The sequence below is a fragment of the Hyla sarda genome, chromosome 5 (genome assembly GCF_029499605.1).
Source record: "Hyla sarda isolate aHylSar1 chromosome 5, aHylSar1.hap1, whole genome shotgun sequence".
NCBI lineage: Eukaryota > Metazoa > Chordata > Amphibia > Anura > Hylidae > Hyla > Hyla sarda.
In genome coordinates, this window is record NC_079193.1 from 130,343,836 (window position 1) to 130,364,052 (window position 20,217).

A 20,217-nucleotide genomic window follows, 5' to 3' on the forward strand; every position below is an offset into this window, starting at 1 on the left:
CTGGCGTGTTACGGTGAATGTCCCGCTAGGAGTTTGTGCTGTGCCGCAGCCCAAACTTGAAGCAGGAAATTTACTGTAAACCTGCCTGTGTGAGTGTACGCTGTACATTCACATGGGGGGCAAACCTCCAGCTGTTACAAAACTACTACTCACAGCATGTACTGACAGACCGTGCATGCTGGGAGTTGTACTTTTGCAACAGCTGGAGGCACACTGGTTGGAAAACCTTCAGTTAGGTTCTGTTACTTAACTCAGTATTTTCCAACCATTGTGCCTCCAGCTGTTGCAAAACGACAACTCCCAGCATGTACTGATCACCGAAGGGCATGCTGGTAGATGTAGTTATGCAACAGCTGGAGGTACGCAACTAAAACTCCCAGCATCCAAAGACAGCTGTTTGGGCATGCTGGGATTTGCAGTTTTGCAACATCTGGAGGGCTACAGTTTATAGACCACTGCACAGTGATCTCCAAACTATGGCCCTCCAAATGTTGCAAAACTACAAATCCCAGCATGCCCAGACGGCAAACAGCTGTTTGGGCATGCTGGGAGTTGTAGTTTTGCAAGATCTGGAGGTATACAGTTTAGAGACCACTGCATAGTGGTCTCAAACTGTAGCCCCCCAGCTGTTGCAAAACTACATATTCCAGCATGCCCAAACAGCTGTCTGGGCATGCTGGGAGTTGTAGTTTTGCAACATCTGGAGGACTACAGTTTAGAGACCACTGTCTAGTGGTCTCAAACTGTAGCCCTCCAGATGTTGTTAGGCAACTTACCAGCTTCAGTAGGATCCAGGGAGGAGCCCTCTTCTTCTGCCGCACGACATCGCCGCCCGCCGATCACCGTCGCCTGCTGCCTCCGGATGGGTAAGTTGATCTTCTGCCATCGATCCTCTTCGGTTTCCCCGTTCTGCCCCGCCTATTGTGGGTGGGCAGGACAGGGAAAATGAAAGTTAACCCCCCCCGCCCCCGATCTGCTATTGGTCGTCGCTTCTGACGACCAATAGCAGGGATAGGAGGGGTGGCACCCCTGCCACCTCACTCCTATCCCTTCAGGGAGATCGTAGGTGTCTTAGACAACCGCGATCCCCCTTATATTCCGGGTCACCATAGACCCGTATGACCCGGAATAGCCACAAATCGAAAGTGTGAATTCACTTGCGATTTGCGCCTATCGCCGACAATAGCTGAGTGCACTAATGATAGTTACGATGCACATTGGACACGCAGCATGTAGATGGGCAGCACATAACAAGCAATGCCTGAAAGAACTGGCATGTTTAAAAAATAAATAAAAATAAGGGTAATACAATCTGATGCTAGATACAAAAACAGCACCGGTAACTGGTTAGTTAGTTAACACACAGCCTTGAGTAAATATAATACAATATGGGACTGAAAATATACATCCTGACTCACAAGCAGACACATAAAGATGATGTATCTTTTTTGGTTTAAAGGAGTACTCTAGTGCAGAGTATTCCTGCTCCGTTCTGCCCGGGCTGCAAAATAAATGAAAATGAACCCTCACTCACCTCCCTGGGTTCCCACGGAGCGCCACTACAGCTGTTCGGTCCTCCGGTCCATCCTCTTCATACTTCCGGGTGTAACGAAGCGTCACATGGTGCTCAGCCTATTGCCGGCCGCCGCGATGTTCAGCCTCGGCCGGCGATAGGCTGAGCGCCATGTGACGCTTCATTACACCCGGAAGTATGAAGGAGATAGACCGGAGGACCAATCAGCTGTAGTGGCGCTCCGCGGGAACCCAGGGAGGTGAGTGATGGATCATTTTCATTTATTTTGCAGCCCGGGCAGAACGGAGCAGGAATACTCTGCACTAGAGTACTCCTTTAAGATAACAGTCATGCATCAACAACAGATGTTAGTAAATCAACAGGGGTGAGAGTTAGCTGATAAACATAATCATAAGCAGCAGTGCCGTTTACATGCAATCATATGAGAGGGTAAATACTGAAGTCATAATATTGATGCACTGAGAGAACCAGCACTACCGCTTACGTACAATATTACACAAAAGATGATGAATAAATAATGACAGTAAACAAAGAAAAGACCCGAGGTGTGTAATGGCACACCATTGGGAGAGATACTTATCACTCCCAGAAAGTAGAATTCTGGTGTGTCAGGAGATCCGCCTATCCTGCTGGTGCCATGCTGCGATCTGAGCTCTGGAAAACCCGACACCTCTTAGCATGTGTGAAAATAGAAAAACATAGGGAAAATGTCAAATACAAGATACAATAGTAAATACCATGGAAAAATACCTGTTGGGGGGAAAAAAAAACACCAAGAAAACAGCTCCACTCTTAGTAAATGAGGCCAATATTTCTTAACATTACATGGATTTGTGCCCTTTGTTTTCATTTACTTGGGATATGGGGGTTTCAAGCAGTAATAATATGGTATTTTTTGCCTAAAATAATTCAGTGTACCCTTGGTTCATGTTCGTACACTGAAGCCCTGTCACTTTTCTGTTTTATGCATCTGCCTCCTTTAGTAAGAAAAGCTAATTTCTTCAGACGTTTGTAAGTTAATGGGGAATAGGATGCAGCTCTTGTAAAGCAATTTCAGTGTTTAACATTTTTCATGTAACTAAATTAGATTTTTATTTTCATTTTAGATCTGTAGCAGAAGCGACTGAGGTGGATCTCAATATGAGAGTAGGATTACATACTGGTCGTGTTCTATGTGGTGTTCTGGGGCTTCGCAAATGGCAGTATGATGTCTGGTCAAATGATGTTACGCTGGCCAATGTTATGGAAGCTGGTGGATTGCCAGGGTATTTTCTATTATTAAATTATAAAATTATTTTTACAACAAGATGCTGTATATTATTATTGTGATTAGTTTATATTTAAAGAATGTGGGTGTATAGCATATTTAGTCACTACTAAAGCCATTGTAAGTGAACTTGAAGCTTTTTTGCCTAGTAGTGTAGCCTAATAGTAAAATATTAAGCTTGTGGGTGTAATGTGATTTTTGCATAAAAACTAAATAACTCCATTATATTCATTTAATATTTACAATCATGTAAAGACTTTTTAGATTTAAGTATTTAACTTTACCTTACTTTTAAAATGCTAATTTTAGTCTGTCCCCCCCCCCCCCCCCGTGCCTCAGTGTCCCCTTTTTCAAGTATGGGCTCTACAATAACTGTTTTTGTTTTAGAAAATTGCATTGAGTTACAACCAATATTTTAACACTAAACTGGGCACAACATTGGTGTCATATAATGTACAAGAAAACATAAAGGGTTATCTGACTGTTAAATATAATAAATAAAAAAAACATAAAAAAGACTTGTCCAATGCCAGTAAAGGCAGGAAGGGATGGGGGAATGAGTAGGTATGCATGCTGTGGCTCAGCAAAACTCCCTTAAAGAGTACCTGTCACCAAATTAAACTTTTAATATAGTCTTCCTTATGTAATTAGCAGACTCTATCCCATTCATTTGCTTTTAAAATTATAATGTAATAGAAAAAACGGCCACTAGATGGCTCTGTTCTGTTCCCTGCCACAATTAATACAGTGAGTTGGGTCTCCTCCCAGCCTGGCAGGAGACAAAACTCAGGAAGTGCTTCTCTCCACTGAGCTTGATTGACAGCACAGAGCCTCACTGAAAGCTGCACAGACTGAAAGCTGCAAAGAGCCTCACTGAAACATGCATAGAGCTTGAAGTCTTCTATTTATCACATCGCTTCAATGATATGAGGGCGGAAGTGGTCCCCCAGCAGGCTTCAGTGATGTCATGCCTGCTGGGAAATGCCTACTTCCTCCTGCTGGAAGAATGCACTGTGGGCAAGAATAACAGTAAGATACACAGCTTTTTAAAGCTCTGACATTTTTTTTTTAAGGGTGGAAGGAGTGTTAGGAGTAGTTAGGGAACATAGCCTGCATTAGTTTAGAAAAGTTTATTTGGTGACAGGTACTTTTTAATGCTAGAGCTCAAAACATGATCTAGAGCTTGACCCCTTTCCTACCCATGATGTACATGTATGTCATGGAGTGGGATAGAGTATGGCAGGGGTTGGGACTCTAGGCCACGCTGTAACTAGCAGATTCCAGGCACTATCAACAGCTGACATCAGCTGACTGTTGATGACGGACATCGGAGATCTCTCTGATGTCCATCATTTAACTGTTTAAATGCATTTTCAGCATTTAAACAGTAAATCCTGCACATCCCTGGTGTCTAGTGGCCCCAACAGCCACCACTCTGAGATTCCCTTCACTCTGCGATTGATAGATCAATGTAATGCTATGTAACCCATAAAGGGGGTGAAAAAAACTGTAAAAAAAAAATGTTAAATATAGCCTCCCCACTAATAAAAATTTCAATCACCCTTCTTTTTCCACCTTCCAAATAAAACACAATAAATAGAAAAAGATTTGCTATTACTGCTGCTGACGAACTGTCCGAACTTTTAAATGATTACATTCCTGATCCTGCACGGTCAAACACAGTAAAATTGCAAAAGCCAGAACTGCTGTTTTTTTTATCACATCGCATCCCAGCAAAAATATCATTAAAAGTGATCAAAAAGCCAGAACTACACAAAGTTAATTACATAAGAACTACAGTGCAAAAATGAGCCCTAACACAGCTCCGTAAGTGGAAATGGTCAAAACCCAGCAATGAACAGATTTTTTTAAAAGTTTTCTATTTTAATCTTTAATAGTTAGCTTGTCAGTTTTACTGTATTGTACAATTTATTGCACAATTTAATACAATTCCATTGTTAGATTTTATTTTTTATTTTCTTTAATTTTGCTCTACAACTTTGCATTTGTTATACATTATATATTAAAATGGTGTGCCAATGAGATGAATAACTTGTACCACAAAAAGTAAACCCTAATACAACTTTGTCAGTGGGAAAAATAAAAAACAAAAAAAGTCTTAGAAGTTGAGAAGGAAACAAACATAAGCCATAAACCAAAATGTGGGCGGTGGGGAAGGATTTAAACCTCTCCCAACAATTGTGATGTGAAAATTAAAGTAAACGAGCACTAATTGGCTTTCTAAGTAGTACATTGGTGCCAACTTAGAGCAAAAAAATCCCCTTCTGTTAAAGGACTTTTACGTGAATCTCACCAGCTTCATCCGTTCTAATCTGCTGCTATAGGGTTATATTGCAAGTGATGCCAATTCTAATGCACTGGTCCTGAGTTATGCCCAAAAATCTAAATATGCAAATGAAGTAGTTTGGTGCACTGGAGTCGTTCCCAGACCATTAATGCAGTATTTAAGCAGTACTAACCAATGATCTAATGTGTATTAGGTCCTTCTATATGACTATGTCATCTGTTGGGGGAGAGTCAGAAGGATCGGCATGTTGGATTTCACCTACCTGATCCTTTTGTTCCTGAAAAGATAAGAAATTTGACAGTGGCTTTAAACCTCCTCTCTCCATTAACAACGCATCAAGCTGTTTAGGTACCTTTTAGTTTACCCCAAAGACCACCGAGAAACAGGAACTGCATGCAAAACCTTTTATTACTGTATGGTGTTAATATTCTGCCTCATCTTGGCTTACAGCAGTACAAAAGAGAGCTGCTCAACTATGCTCTGATAATTGTGAAAACTCATCTTTTCCTAGTCTATTCAGCAAAGGCAAGTGAGGTTCAAAAACAGGAAGCATAACGTGATTTTTGCACTGGTGGTCAGTGTGAGGATTTAAGATTGTTTTTGTCTTGCACATATTTGATGCCCAGGATTTGAAGCTGCAGATTTGAAGCTGTGTTAAAGGAGTATTCCAGCGCAAAATAACTTATCCCCTATCCAAAGGATAGGAAATAAGTTATAGATCGCAGGGGGTCCGAGCGCTGGGGCCGCGGCAGTCTGCAGGAAGTGAAGTTTCGTCCCCAGCAGAAAGCCGCGGCAGACACGCCCCCTCCATGTATCTCTATGGGGTACATGGAGGGGGCGTGTCAGCACCTCACACCGCCGGGTCATGCAGGGACAAAACGCCCCCTTTCCAGCATACTACTGCGGCCCCGTCCAGGAGATCCCGGGGGGCCCCAGCACTCTGACCCCCCCCCCCCCCGCGTTCTATAACTTATCCCCTATCCTTAGGATGGAATGCCCTCTTTCCAGCATACTGCTGCTGCCCCAGCAGACGGAATGCCCCCTTTTCAGCATACACTACACAAAAAAGAAAAAAGAGATACAATAATGGATGCACACCTACTTATTCTACAAAATATAATATCTTTATTACATACATAAGTTGATACAAGACAACTCAAAAAAGGACATTTAAAAACACCCAAAAAGGCTCCAAGGCCTCCACAAACAGGGGGGGACCCACAAAAATGAGCCCCTCCCAGGACACCCGCAAATGTAGTAATTGCACTAAACCACCTAGCCTATTGAATGACAATAAATCTTAAGTATATATACAATCTGGTAATACATCCATACTCCTGGACAATAAAAAATACAACCTGCACCAAATGTCTGTAAATGCTAAACACAGGAGAAAACAAGGCAATATGGAATGAAGGTGACCATGCGGGTGTCCCCCTAAACCCCACGCGTTCCGTTTTCCGCCGACAACTTCCTCAGGGGTGCTGTGTCTTTCCAGCATACTGCTGCGGCCCCGTCCCGAAGATCCCGGGGGGGGGGCCCAGTGCTCAGACACCCCAAAGGATAGGGGATAAGTTATAGAACGCGGGGGGTCTGAGCGCTGGGGCCCCCGGGATCTGATGGACGGGGCCGCAGCAGTATGCTGGAAAGGGGGCATTCTGTCCCCGCATGACGCGGCGGTGTGAGGTGCTGACACGCACCCTTCATAAGTTATTTTGCACTACAGATGTCCTTTAAGTCATTTTGTTTACATTGAACTCTGCAGCTTCAAATCATGTGCAGGATACTCTACATGTGAATACACCCTCAAAATGATAACCTAAGTTAAAGGAAAACCGTCACCCTGATCATCCACACTAAACCCAACACAGTGACAGTTTTCCTTTAAATATGCAAATATTGCAATATGCAAGTTTTTGATTCATCCATTTTAATTGTACATCCAGCGTAAAAGAGAATGTATTTTTATATTAAAAAAAATAGATTTTTTTTTTACATATTTGATAATCTTTTCTATCTTTTAGGAAAGTTCATATAACAAGGACCACCTTAGAGTGCCTAAATGGGGATTATGAAGTTGAACCTGGTTACGGTTATGAAAGAAATAGTTTTTTGAAAAAGCATAACATTGAAACGTTTTTCATTGTGCCATCACATCGAAGAAAGGTATGTTTTATCAATTAAAATATTCTTACAGTTAATTACTCACAGTACTATGAAAATGAACAAGAAGTAAACATTTAAATATTATGACTTTTATCCATTTTATACATTTTTGCTGAATTCTTCTTAATCCTTTTAGGACTGGGCTTTTTTTATTTTTTACATTTTAGTTTTTTCCTCCTTGCCTTTTAAAGGGGTACTCCAGTGGAATTATTATTTTTTTTAATCAATTGGGGCCAGAAATTTAAAAAGATTTGTAAATACTTTTATTTAAAAATCTCAATCCTTCTAGTACTTATTAGCTGCTGTATACTAAAGAGGAAGTTCTTTTCTTTTTGAATTTCTTTTCTGTCTGACCACAGTGCTCTCTGCTGATACCTCTGTCCATGTCAGGAACTGTCCAGAGCAGGAGCAAATCCCAAAAGCCAACCTCTCCTGCTCTGGACAGTTCCTAAAGCTGAGAGATAGTAGACAAGACTCCCTCTAGGCGCAGGCTTCTCCGTAAGGATCAGGCAAAAATGTATATTTAAATTAAATATTTTTTATTTTATCAGACGCATTTCAGGTATACACCCAAAAGGTGTCATTGGTATTTTATAAACCAATGACACATTTTGGGTATACACCCGAAACGCGTCATTGGTTGATAAAATAAAAAATACTTAATTTAAATATAAATTTTTTCCTGATCCTTCCGGAGAAGCCTGCGCCTAGAGGGGGTCTTTTCTTCTATCTCTCAGCTTTACTACTTGTGGACGGACCGCAGCCCTTATCCACTACCCCACGGCTTTGCAGCACCTCCGGGAAGCTAAAGTTCATCTTTACCCACTATGCTGGGTTATATGCACATTAACCTTGTGCTCCAGGTGAGCATACTACCATCAGTTCAGTCCATCTGATCATCCAGGATAATACACTAGGCGCCTCGTGTGGTCTTTTTTCTCTTCCCTTTGTTTCTGGACAGTTCCTGACATGGAAGATTTTTAAATATAAGTAATTTACAAATCTATTTAACTTTCTGACACCAGTTGATTTTTCTAAAAATGTTCCACCGGAGTACCCCTTTAATAGCCATAACTCTTTTATTTTTCCATCGACAGACCCATATGAGGTCTTGTTTTCTGGAGGACGAATTGACCATGTAATGACATCCTTCATTTTTTCCATCTTCCCTTTTTTCTACACTGTTTACCATGCAGTCAAACTGATATGTTATTTTGATACTTTGGTTAGTATGTGAACAACTTTCTTGAAATCTGCTGGGGTCACCGGGTGTTAAGTGGACTCTTGTCGGGAGTCCCCTCCATACAGCCTTAGCAGCAACATGAGGGATTAGATCCATCATGGGTTGCAAAGACCTAGATGGACAGTGAGTGATGACAAGCTGTGGGATATGTAAGCACTATATACTGTAAATAAAGCAGTTTATTTCACAATTTGCTTATTCCATCATATATGAGGATACACAATGGGGGAAATTCATTAAGAGAAGTGAAAGTCCTTTTACCCCTTTAATTTGTGTGGTGGAAACTGTGTACGTGTGCCAAATGTATTAAATGGTGCAGGCCATGGGATAAATATGGTGCTGGTACACATTTCAGTACTCCACTTTGTATGGTGCCTCCTCTGCAATTTTTCACTCATGAGTCAAATGTGCAACTTTCCACAGTGAGTGTTGTAAGTCAGGTTAGGACTGGTGTAGATTTTTGCCATGGTTTGCGGCATTGCGTCAAAGTATGCCACAAAAAGGAGCAAATAATAAATTCCTGACCATTGCAAAAAATCATGTGAAATCACAACTTTGTATGTTCTTTTAAAAAAAGCCTTTATGAGTAAAGTCGCAAAACTTTGGTGCCAAGAAACACTGTGTCAAATAAAAGGGTCAAACAAGAGCAAGAAAACCATGGTAAAGCAATTGATAAATTCCCCCAAAATGTGTACAGTTTGAGTCTACCACTTCAGCAGATTTTTGATATATAGTTTACTCACATTTAAAAATAAAAACCTGCAAATACATAAAACATGTTAATACAATGCTACATGTAGAAATCATTTTTTTATGCTAATTGGTCAATCTTTCTGAAAGTAAAATTTCTTAGATTAGATAAATTGCTAAGAATCTGATTAAATCTGAGATCTTAACAGCTATCAGCCAGAATAATAATATACCTGTTTCAGAATAATAATTGTGCCAGACTTATAATTAGAAAACATAACATGTTTTGTCACAATGACAGCACTCTTGGCATGAGATTATATATTAGACATTTTAGGCAACATGCCTTAAATCAAGGGGTACTCCGCTGAAAACATCTTATCCCCTATCCAAAGGATAGGGATAAGATGTCTAATCGCATGGGTCCCGCTGCTGAGGGCCCCCACAATCTCCACTCTGTGCCCGATGACTAGCAATACCAGCCGCCATGCCCCTCCATTCATATCTATTGGAGACATGAATGGAGGGGTCATGGCATGACATCACAAACATGGAAGCTGCAAGCTTCCGTGATCTGAACGCCACCACTGCCAACCTGGAGATTGAGGGGGTACCAATCTAACATCTTATCCCCTATGCTTTGGATAGATTTTCAGCAGAGTACCCCATAAACCCCTTCCCTCCGCAGGACGTATGTGTACGTCCTTGGAAGGGGGTAGCAGCTACGGAGCGGGATTGCAACATCATCCCACTACATAACTGGTTGTTATGGGTGATTGGGACCACCGCAGGACTATTACATGGTCCCAATCCCCCTACCTTCCTCCGTGCCATCGGATCTTTAGTCTGTGGCTCTAGCCTACTTGGCTAGAGCAACAGATCGCAAATAACACTGATCAATGCTGTTTAATAACACAGCATTGATCAGTTTTAGGAATAAAGTTGTGGTGATGTTTTTGGAAGGGCAGATGTTGTTAACCCTTAGGACAGATGGTATTAACCCTATGTGTTCATGACGCCAGTTTGTGGTTATCCTCTACACCACCCGAGGTGTGGCCGCTGGTTCCTAGGCCAGGCGTGGGGCAAATAATCGCTCCAATGCAAGGTGACAGAACAACCACACTTTACTGAGACAGACAGATGTTAACCTCTTAAGGACCAAGGACGTTCTGGAACGTCCCCGCACCCTGGGCTTTAATGACCAAGGATGTTCCAGAACGTCCTGGTGTTTCTCCGGTCTCTGCCGTGCGCCGGGCAGAGATCGGAATGGCATTCCTGCCATAATCCTTCAGCAGGCATCCTGTGCAAATGCTGAGGGGGGTCCCGGGACCCCCCCATGTCGGCGATCGCATAAAATCGCATGTCAATTCAGACATGCGATTTTCTCCTATTCCGGGCTGATCGGGTCTCTGGTGACCCGATCACCCGGAAAATTGTGATGATCTGACCTGTCAGTGACAGCCCAGATCATCCTGAAGGGTAGGAGTGAAGTCTCAATGCTGCGATTTCCTCCTATCCCCTGCCATTGGTCAGAATTGATTCTGACCAATGGCAGAGCAGGACAGTGGGTTGCCATGGCAGCCCCCCGTTCTGGCCACCCCTGGATGTCGAGGGGATCGTGGGAAGAAGATGGAGGTCGGTACCTGCAGGAGAAGATGTCTGGAGACCCCAATCGTTGCTGGAGACTGCTGGATCCTGGGTCAGGTAGGGAAACTACTGTGGGGGAGGGGGGAATTGAAAGTAAAGTGATCTTTACTGTGACAACCACTAGGAAGGCCAAACTGCAACTCCCAGCATGCCCAGACATCCAAAGGCTGTCTGGGCATGCTGGGAGTTGTAGTTTTGCAACATCTGGAGGGTCACAGTTTGGAGACCACTGTTACAGTGGTGCCCAAACGGTAGCCCTCCAGATGTTGCCAAACTACAACTCTCAGCATGCCTAGACTGCCCAGGCATGCTGGGAGTTGTAGTTCTGTAACATCTGTCCCTTCAGATTTAGCTATTTTCATGACATTTTTGAAAATTGCTGCTTTACTTTGAAGCCCTCTAATTTTTTCCAAAAACAAAAATATGTCCATTTTATGATGCCAACATAAAGTGGACATATTGTATTTGTGAATAAAAATAAAATTTATTGGGAATATCCATTTTCCTTACAAGCAGAGAGCTTCAAAGTTAGAAAAATGCTAAATTTTCATGAAATTTGGGGATTTTTCACCAAAAAAGGATGCAAGAAACACCAAAAATTTACCACCAAAATAAAGTAGAATATGTCACGAAAAAACAATCTCAGAATCAGAATGATAACTAAAAGCATCCCAGAGTTATTAATGTTAAAAGTGACAGTGGTCAGATGTTCCAAAAATGCTCTGGTCCTAAGGTGTAAAATGGCCTGGTCCTTAGGTCACCAACAAGTCACCTGGTCACTTACACCTTCCTTGGTTAAATAGGGCTTAGCAACAGTATTTAAAGATACATTAACACATAATGCAGTACATTAACTCTGTATGGGCAAAGAGCGTTCTGAGGAGTGTGGGGGCCAGGGGACTGGGACTGAGTCCACGTGATAGGACCAATAGTGTACAGAAGGGCAACTTCTGTGCTGGGCCACCACAAACATCCCCTCTTTAGCCCCTTAACAACCACAGATGTACGTCCTGGTTTGGCGGTACTTAGCGCACCAGGACGTACATTTACGTCCTGTGTATGACCGCGAGCATCGGAGCGGTGCTCGCGTCATACACTGCAGGTCCCTGCTGCTATCAGGGGCCGGGGACCCGCCGCTAATGGCCGACATCCGCGATTGTGCAGATGTCCACCATTAACCCCTCAGATACCGTGATCAGTACAGATCACGGCATCTGCGGCAATGCGCATGTTAAAATAGATGATCGGATCGCCCGCAGCGCTGCCGCGGGGATCTGATCATCTGTCATGGTGGACTGAGGTCCCCTCACCTGCTTCCGTCCGTCTCCCGGCGTCTCCTGCTCTGGCCTGAGATCGAGCAGACCAGAGCAGAAGATCGCCGGTAATACTGATCAGTGGTATGCTCTATGCATAGCCCTGAACAGTATTAGCTATGAAATGATTGCTATAGATAGTCCCCTATGGGGACATAAAAAATGTAAAAAAATAAATTAAAAAAATAAGAAAAATAAAGTACTTTTTTTTTTTTAAATCACCACCCCAATAAAAAATTTTAATTGTCCATTTTTCCCATTTTACCCCCAAAAAGCATAATTTTGTATTTTATAAATATATTTGGTATCGCCGTGTGCATAAATGTCCGAACTATAGGGTTGGAAGAGAGTCTGAAACCCCCCTCCTTAAATTATAGAGATGGGTTGGAGAGACCCGTGGCGTTTAATGAATCCTGATAGGAGGGTATTTTCTTGTTTCTCGGCCTCCCATAAAGTTGCATCACAAATTGATGTTGTTCTCTCCAACGATAAGGGGCTGCGGTTTATTGAAGGTATTAGATATGAAGGTAGGACCATATCAGACCACTCTCCGGTGATAATGGAACTGGGAATTGGGGATCGGAGAAATCAGGGGGAGAGAGTTTTCAGTTTGAATTCACATTGGTTGAATCTGATAGGGGCAAGGAACAAATTGTGAAAGAGCTATGGGAATGTTGGGAACTGAATAAGAACTCTGCCCCTTACCGGGTGGTGTGGGACACTCTCAAGACAGTACTGAGGGGAAATTTGTATAGGGAGATACAAAGGAAAAAGAAGGAATTTAATAAGGTGGAACAGGATTTGAGGGAGAAGGTTAGGGAGGCGGAGGAGAGATATGAGGTAGAGGGATCTGGAAAGAACTTTAGAGATTTAGAACTAGAGCAAAGAAAGCTGTCAGATTACTACCAGGAGAAAGCACAGCATAAGATTTTCTTCTCGGGCCAGAGGGACTTTGTAGAGGGAGCTCGTCCTAGAAAATTGTTGGCTAATTTAATTAGGGCCCAAAGAGAAAGAAGTGAAATCTTAGCACTTAAGGACGAAAATTATTATTCCAACATCACAGGAGGAGATACAAAAGATCGCCCGACAGTACTATCAAAAACTATATAGCTCAGAGGAGCTTGCAGGGAATAGCGAGATAGAGGTATATTTAGAGGAGATAGATCTACCAGCTGTAGATAAGGTTACCCTCGAAACTCTCAATAAACAGATTACGGTAGAAGAATTGGAGAAAGCCCTAGAGGGATGTTCGGTGTCATCAGCCCCAGGGCTGGATGGCGTATCCTATTTAATATACAGAGAATATAAGGAAGTATTGTTACCTGTTTTTTGCACAGTCTTGGGGGAGGCCTTGAAGGGAGGAGAATTGCCTCCCTCAATGCTGGAAACAAAAATAGTTTTAATACTAAAGAAGGAGAAAGATTGTAAACAGATGGAATTGTCCTATTGTCCTATATCCTTGATAAATTCAGATGCGAAGATTCTGGCGAAACTCTTGGCCAGAAGACTGTCGCCCCTTCTCTCTGAATTAGTAGGAGCTGAGCAAACCGGATTTGTTCCGGGGCACTCAATCCATAATAATTTGGTTCACTCAATGGTTAATATGCAGTTGAACCGCCAAAATATTAGACAGGGGTGAAGTGAAGCACTGTGAGGGGATTTATTTGAGTATTATAGAGTGCACTATGAGAGTTTTTTTGAATTTGATGAAGCAGGTCTTCCAGTGAGGAAGAAGCATTTGGCCCGATTTCTGGGAAAATATGGGAAGGCATAATGATGAATGTTAACAAATCTTCTATTAATAAAATACATCAAATTATGCAATTAAGAATAATTTACCAACTGTATTATTCACCGATACAGTTAAAAAGATAGGGAGTTGGAAGAGTGCAGCTTGCCCTAAGTGTGGTACAATGGATGTGGATTTAATTAATTTGCTATGGGTATGTCCAAAGGTTAAAGAATTCTGGGCTGGGGTATTTCGGACGAGTGGAAATAAATTGAATTTAGAAAAAGACTGGTCGAGGATGGAGGTCTTTCTTGGGGACCTTGGTAAGACTAAGAAAGGGCGAGAATTATTAAATCGGGGATTTTTATAAATAGGGGTCCCAATGTAATTGAATTGGAGAGGTTAGTTAAAAAAATTCTGAAATATGAGGAATGGAGAGCTGGTAGGTCTAGGAAAAGATTAAATGTTTTCTGATCAATTTGGGAAGAGTGAGTTTTTTTTTTATTTCCTTCCCTCTGGCAGGGGTGGGTGGAGGGTGGGGGTTTATGGGAATATATTGTATGAGGATTATGTATGTGTATTTATATGTAATTGATATAATAAAATTTGTTAAATAAAAATAAATTAAAAAAAGTCCGAACTATCAAAATATAGTGTTAATGATCCTGTACGGTGAATGGCGTAAACGTGTAAAAAAAAAAAAAAAAAAAAGCCAAAAATGCTGCTTTTATGTCAAATTTTATTCCCCCCAAAAAATTGATAAAAATGATCTAAAAGTTTTATGGTGGTTTTCATTTAAATTTCATCCCTAAAAAAATTTTTTTTGGGGGGGTCGCCATACATTTTATGGTAAAATGAGAGGTTTAATTAAAAATTACAATTGGTCATGCAATCAACAAGCCCTTATATGGGTCTGTAGATGGAAACATAAGAGTTATGGTTTTTAGAATGCTATGAGGAAAAAACTAAAACGCAAAAATTGCCGAAGGCAGCACTCCAGCCCTGCCATAGACGTGTATGGAGGGGGCGTGTCGGCCGCAGCTTCGGCTGTGGTCAAAAATGCTCGGCTCCTGCATTGAGCAGGAGCGAGCCAGGTCCCCGTACAGGAGATCGCAGGGGGCCCCAGCTGTCAGACCGCCCGCGATCTAACACTTATCTCCTATGCTTAGGATAGGGGATAAGTTGTTTTTTCCCACCCATACCGGAGTTCTCCTTTAATGTGCATACAGAAGGCAAGGAAAGATGGAAAAATCTCCATAAGGCATCAAATTACAGATTAGACATTCTTATAATATGTCAACAAAAGTTAGATTTTATTTCCATCATTTACACTTTCAAAATAATAGAAAACAAAAAAAATGGTGTCTGCAAAAGTTTGGGCACCCTGCAGAATTTATAGCATGCACAGCCCCCTTTGCAAAGCTGAGACCTGCCAGTGTCATGGATTGTTCTCAGTCATCATCTGGGAAGACCAAGTGATGTCATTCTCAAAGGTTTTAAATGCCCAGACTCATCTGACCTTGCCCCAACAATCAGCACCATGGGTTCTTCTAAGCAGTTGTCTAGAAATCTGAAACTGAAAATAGTTGACGCTCACAAAGCTGGAGAAGGCTATAAGAAGATAGCAAAACGTTTTCAGATGTCAATATCCTCTGTTCGCAATGTAATTAAGAAATGGCAGTCATCAGGAACAGTGGAAGTTAATGCAAGATCTGGAAGACCAAGAAAAATATCAAACAGAACAGCTCGCAGGATTGTGAGAAAAACTATTCAAAACCCACGTTTGACTGCACAATCAAACAAAGGTCTTCATGGAAGAGTCATCAGAAGAAAACCTCTTCTACGTCCTCACCACAAAAATCAGCATTTGAACTTTGCAAATGAACATATAGACAAGCCTGATGCATTTTGGAAACAAGTTCTGTGGACCGATGAGGTTAAAATTGTACATTTTGGCAGGAATGAGCAAAGGTATGTTTGGAGTAGAAGGGGAACAGAATTTAATGAAAAGAACCTCTGTCCAACTGTTAAGCATGGGGGGTGGATCAATCATGCTTTGGGGTTGTATTGCAGCCAGTGGCACAGGGAACATCTCAGAATTAGAAGGAGAAATGGATTCAATAAAATTTCAGCAAATTTTGGATGCTAACTTGATGCCATCTGTGAAAAAGCTGAAGTTAAAGAGAGGATGGCTTCTACAAATGGATAATGATCCTAAACTCACTTCGAAATCCATGGGGGATTACATCAAGAGGCGTAAACTGAAGGTTTTGCCATGGCCTTCACAATCTCCTGACCTCAACATAATTGAAAATCTAAAAGAGCAGTACGTGACAGACAGCCCAGAAGTCTCAAAGAACTGGAAGACTTTTGTAAGGAAGAATGGGCAAAGATACCTCAAACAAGAATTGAAAGACTCTTGGCTGGCTACAAAAAGTGTTTACAAGCTGTGATACTTGCCAAAGGGAGCAGTACAAGATATTACCTCTGCAGGGTGCCCAAACTTTTGCAGATGTTTTTTTTTTTTTGCTCTCTGTTATTTTGAAAGTGTAAATGATGGAAATAAAATCTAATTTTTGTTGACATATTATAAGAATGTCTAATTTGTAATTTGATCCCTTTTGGAGATTTTTTCATCTTTCCTTGGCTTCTTTATGCACATTAATACAAATTTTTACCTGGGGTGCCCAAACTTTTGATCCCCACTGTAGTTCTTGAGGGTGGACGAAGAACAATGCCACTGGCCCAAGATGAAAGTAAACCGTTCCTGGGGCAGGCATTTTGCAAATGTCCTGCACAGGGCGTGTGACTGTGAAAGAGTCCATGTAGCATTTGATAAACGTCCATACATACTGGGATGCAAAACGGGGTATGTAACCAGCATTCATGAAATTATAACATTTTCCCTAGTAACTGCTGGGGTGTGGATCGGGCTACCTCAGGCTTTCAACCTTGATGCCTTTGCTAACGGGGCTGTTACGCCGAGCGCTCCGGGTCCCCGCTCCTCCCCGGAGCACTCGCAGCATTTACCTGCTTGTAGCGCCCCGGTCAGACCCGCTGACCGGGAGCGCTATAAATAGTGTCTCTAGCAGGGATGCGATGCGGGACGCGCCCGCTCGCGGTTCGCATCCCAGCCTGCTTACCAGACCTGTCCTCCGTCTGTCCAGTCCCGGCACGCGCGGCCCCGCGCCGGCTCTCTGCGATTTAAAGGGCCAGTGCGCCGCTGATTGGCGCCTGGTCCAAATTAGTGATTTCACCTGTGCACTGGTCTATATTACCTCACTTCCCCTTCCCTGTATTGCCGGATCTTGTTGCCATTGTGCCAGTGAAAGCGTTCCTTGTATGTCCCAAGCCAGTGTTCCAGACCTCCTGCCGTTGCCCCTGACTACGATCCTTGCTGCCTGCCCTGACCTTCTGCTACGTCCGACCTTGCTCTTGCCTAATCCCTTGTACCGCGCCTATCTCAGCAGTCAGTCGGGGGTTGAGTCGCTATCGGGTGGAACGACCTGGGGGTTACCTGCCGCAGCAAGTCCATCCCGCTTTGCGGCGGGCTCTGGTGAATTCCAGTAACTCCTTAGACTCCGTTCCCCTGGTATGGCCCATGTCATCACCCCACTGACACAGAGGATCCACCACCAGTATCCTCTCAGTACCCGGATCCTGACAGTAAAACCGGCCATGGATCCTGCTGAGGACCTGCTGCCAGTTGTCGCTGACCTTACCACGGTGGTCTCCCAGCAGTCGCAACAGATAGCGCAACAAGGTCATCAGCTGTCTCAACTGACTGTTATGCTACAACAGCTTTTACCACAGCTACAGCAACCATCTCCTCCACCAGCTCCTGCACTTCCTCCGCAGCGAGTGGCCGCTTCCAGCCTCCGCTTGTCCCTGCCGGACAAATTTGATGGGGACTCTAAACTATGCCGTGGTTTTCTCTTGCAATGTTCCCTGCATTTGGAGATGATGTCGGACCAATTTCCCACTGAACGGTCAAAGGTGGCTTTCGTGGTTAGTAACCCCTTAGACTCCGTTCCCCTGGTACGGCCCACGTCATCACCCCACTGACACAGAGGATCCACCACCAGTTTCCTCTCAGTACCCGGATCCTGACAGGGACCCATCGGCATGTTCGCTACTTCTCCCCGTAACAATAGTTTAGCAGTAATATTGACCTTGCATTTTTTGACAATACAGGGCAACAGTATATACAATAGCTTTGCCACCTATTTTGTGTTACTTACGCTTACTAGGTGCTCTTTCTGGCCACAAGAGAACCCTGTGCACAGTGGACAATCAAATAATAAGCATTAGTCAGAATACACTTTATGTACTAATGTGGACTGAGTATATCTATGTATTAGTGATCGACCGATTATCGGTTTGGCCGATATTATCGGCCGATATTCACGATTTTGGACGTTATTGGTATCGTCAATTACTTTGGCGATAATTCGATATGCCCCGCGCCTCACCCCGCTTCAGCTTGAAGTCACAATGGGCCCAGCGTAGACGGGTTGCTACCTTTTTCGCCAGAAGGTAGTCAAACAGATCCCCCATGACTCGGCATTTGTCCTGTAGAGTATTCCAGGTGTACAGGTCTTCTTTAACCTTCTCAGACCTGGGTTCACCATCCATAAGGGCTTTAACAACATTCTGGTTTACAAACCGTTGGTAAAATGGGGGCATCTTCACGTCTTCCAACTCGTCTTCCACAGGGGGCTATTCGCTGGGGGTCATTCGAAACGGTACATCTGCATGGATGTTTGACTTGCCGCTTCTATACTTTAAAGTGAAGCTTTAATTAGCTAATCTGGAAGCCCATCGCTGTCCAATTTGGAAGTGTTCAGATGGGCCAAAGGATTGTTATCCGTGTAGAGAGTAAATGGCGTGGCAGCCAAATAATCTTTGAATTTTTCTGTCACGGCCCATACCAGGGCGAGAAGTTCCAACTTGAACGAACTGTAATTGGTATCATTCTTCTCCCTCGCAGATTTCGACTGGCGTAGGCAATCAATCTCACTTGACCATCTTGGACTTGGGACAGGACAGCTCCTAGGCCTTCAAAACTGTCATCAGTATATAGCCAGAATGGCTGACTGTAATCCGGATACACCAAGATGGGAGCCAGCAGACGCTTGGGAGCTGGAAATGCTGTCTCTTGCTCTTTGGCCCAATCAATAAGTAGTCTTCCGTCGTAATTTTGCTTCGCCGTTCCCCTCAGGCGAGCTGTAAGGGGTTTGGCAATTTGGGTGAAGTGTGGGATGAAACGGCGGTAGCAGCCGGCAAATTCCAGGAAGCTCCTGAAATCTTTCACCGTGCACTGTGTAGGCCAGTTCTTGACAGTATGCATCTTTTCAGGATTTGGCTAAATTCCCTCTGTGCTGACAACGTGGCCCAGGTAATGAACTTGGGCATGAGCAAGTGACACTTTGATGACTTGATCTTCAGCCCATGTTGGATCAGGACTTAAAAGACGTCTGACAGATGACTGAGGTGTTCCTGGTAAGACTTGGAATACGCAATGAAATTGTTCAGGTACAACAAGACACTTTTGAAATTCAGAAGTCCCAGGCACCTTTCCATCAGATGCTGGTAGAAGCAGGGGCATTGCACAGCCCAAACGGCATACTTTTGAAAAAAAAAAAAAAAAAAAACATGGGTGTCACGAAGGCGGTCTTCTCCCTATCCTCCAAGGGCATGGGCACTTGCCAGTACCTGCTGGTTAAGTCCAGGGTAGGGAAGTAAGCAGCAGACTCAAGGGCAGTAAGCAACTCCTAAATTTGTGGTAAAGGATACGCGTCCTTGTGTGTGACATTGCTCAGCTTCCTGTAGTCCACACAGAAGCGAATAGTTCTATCTTTCTTTTTGACTAGGACAAGTGCGCCGCCCAGGGACTCTGACTTTCTTGGATCACGTCCGCCTCCTTCAAGTGGGCCAGCATCTTCTTGACAGTTTGATACATGCCAGGCGTTACCGGATGGGGCCTCTCTTTGATAGGTGGGCGGTCGCCTGTGAGGATACGGTGCTGGATCATTGAAGTCTTCCCAAAGTCTGTTGGGTGTTTACTGAAAGCTTCAAGATTCCTCTTTGCGACGTTTATGACTCCATTGACCTGGTCCCGGCGTGTAGTGGCTTCCCCAACCTGCAGCTGTGCCCACCAGGGTTCTGGGGGGATTAGTACTGGATCCACTGGTGACTTGAGCTGCACACTGACGGGCCACCAGACATTCAGTCACGATGTCTCTCGACTCTAGGAGGTACAACTGGGCCACTGGAGTGTATTTGGGTAAGACGCTAGCAAAGTCAGACAGATTCACTAA

At 43.4% G+C, this 20,217-nt stretch overlaps 1 protein-coding gene across 10 annotated transcripts in view; it reads left to right on the forward strand.

Moving 5' to 3' along the window:
- Positions 1–20,217, forward strand: part of ADCY1 (adenylate cyclase 1) — a 605,827-nt gene that overhangs the window by 313,544 nt on the left and 272,066 nt on the right. For all 10 annotated transcript variants that reach the window (XR_008843996.1, XR_008843995.1, XR_008843997.1 and 7 more), the window contains 2 exons: positions 2,641–2,799; positions 7,134–7,275. Coding sequence is in view for 7 of the 10 variants with exons in the window: in XM_056520271.1 (XP_056376246.1) it covers positions 2,641–2,799; positions 7,134–7,275 (301 nt within the window). In the remaining 3 variants the exon portion in view is untranslated. The remainder of the gene's footprint in view (positions 1–2,640; positions 2,800–7,133; positions 7,276–20,217) is intronic.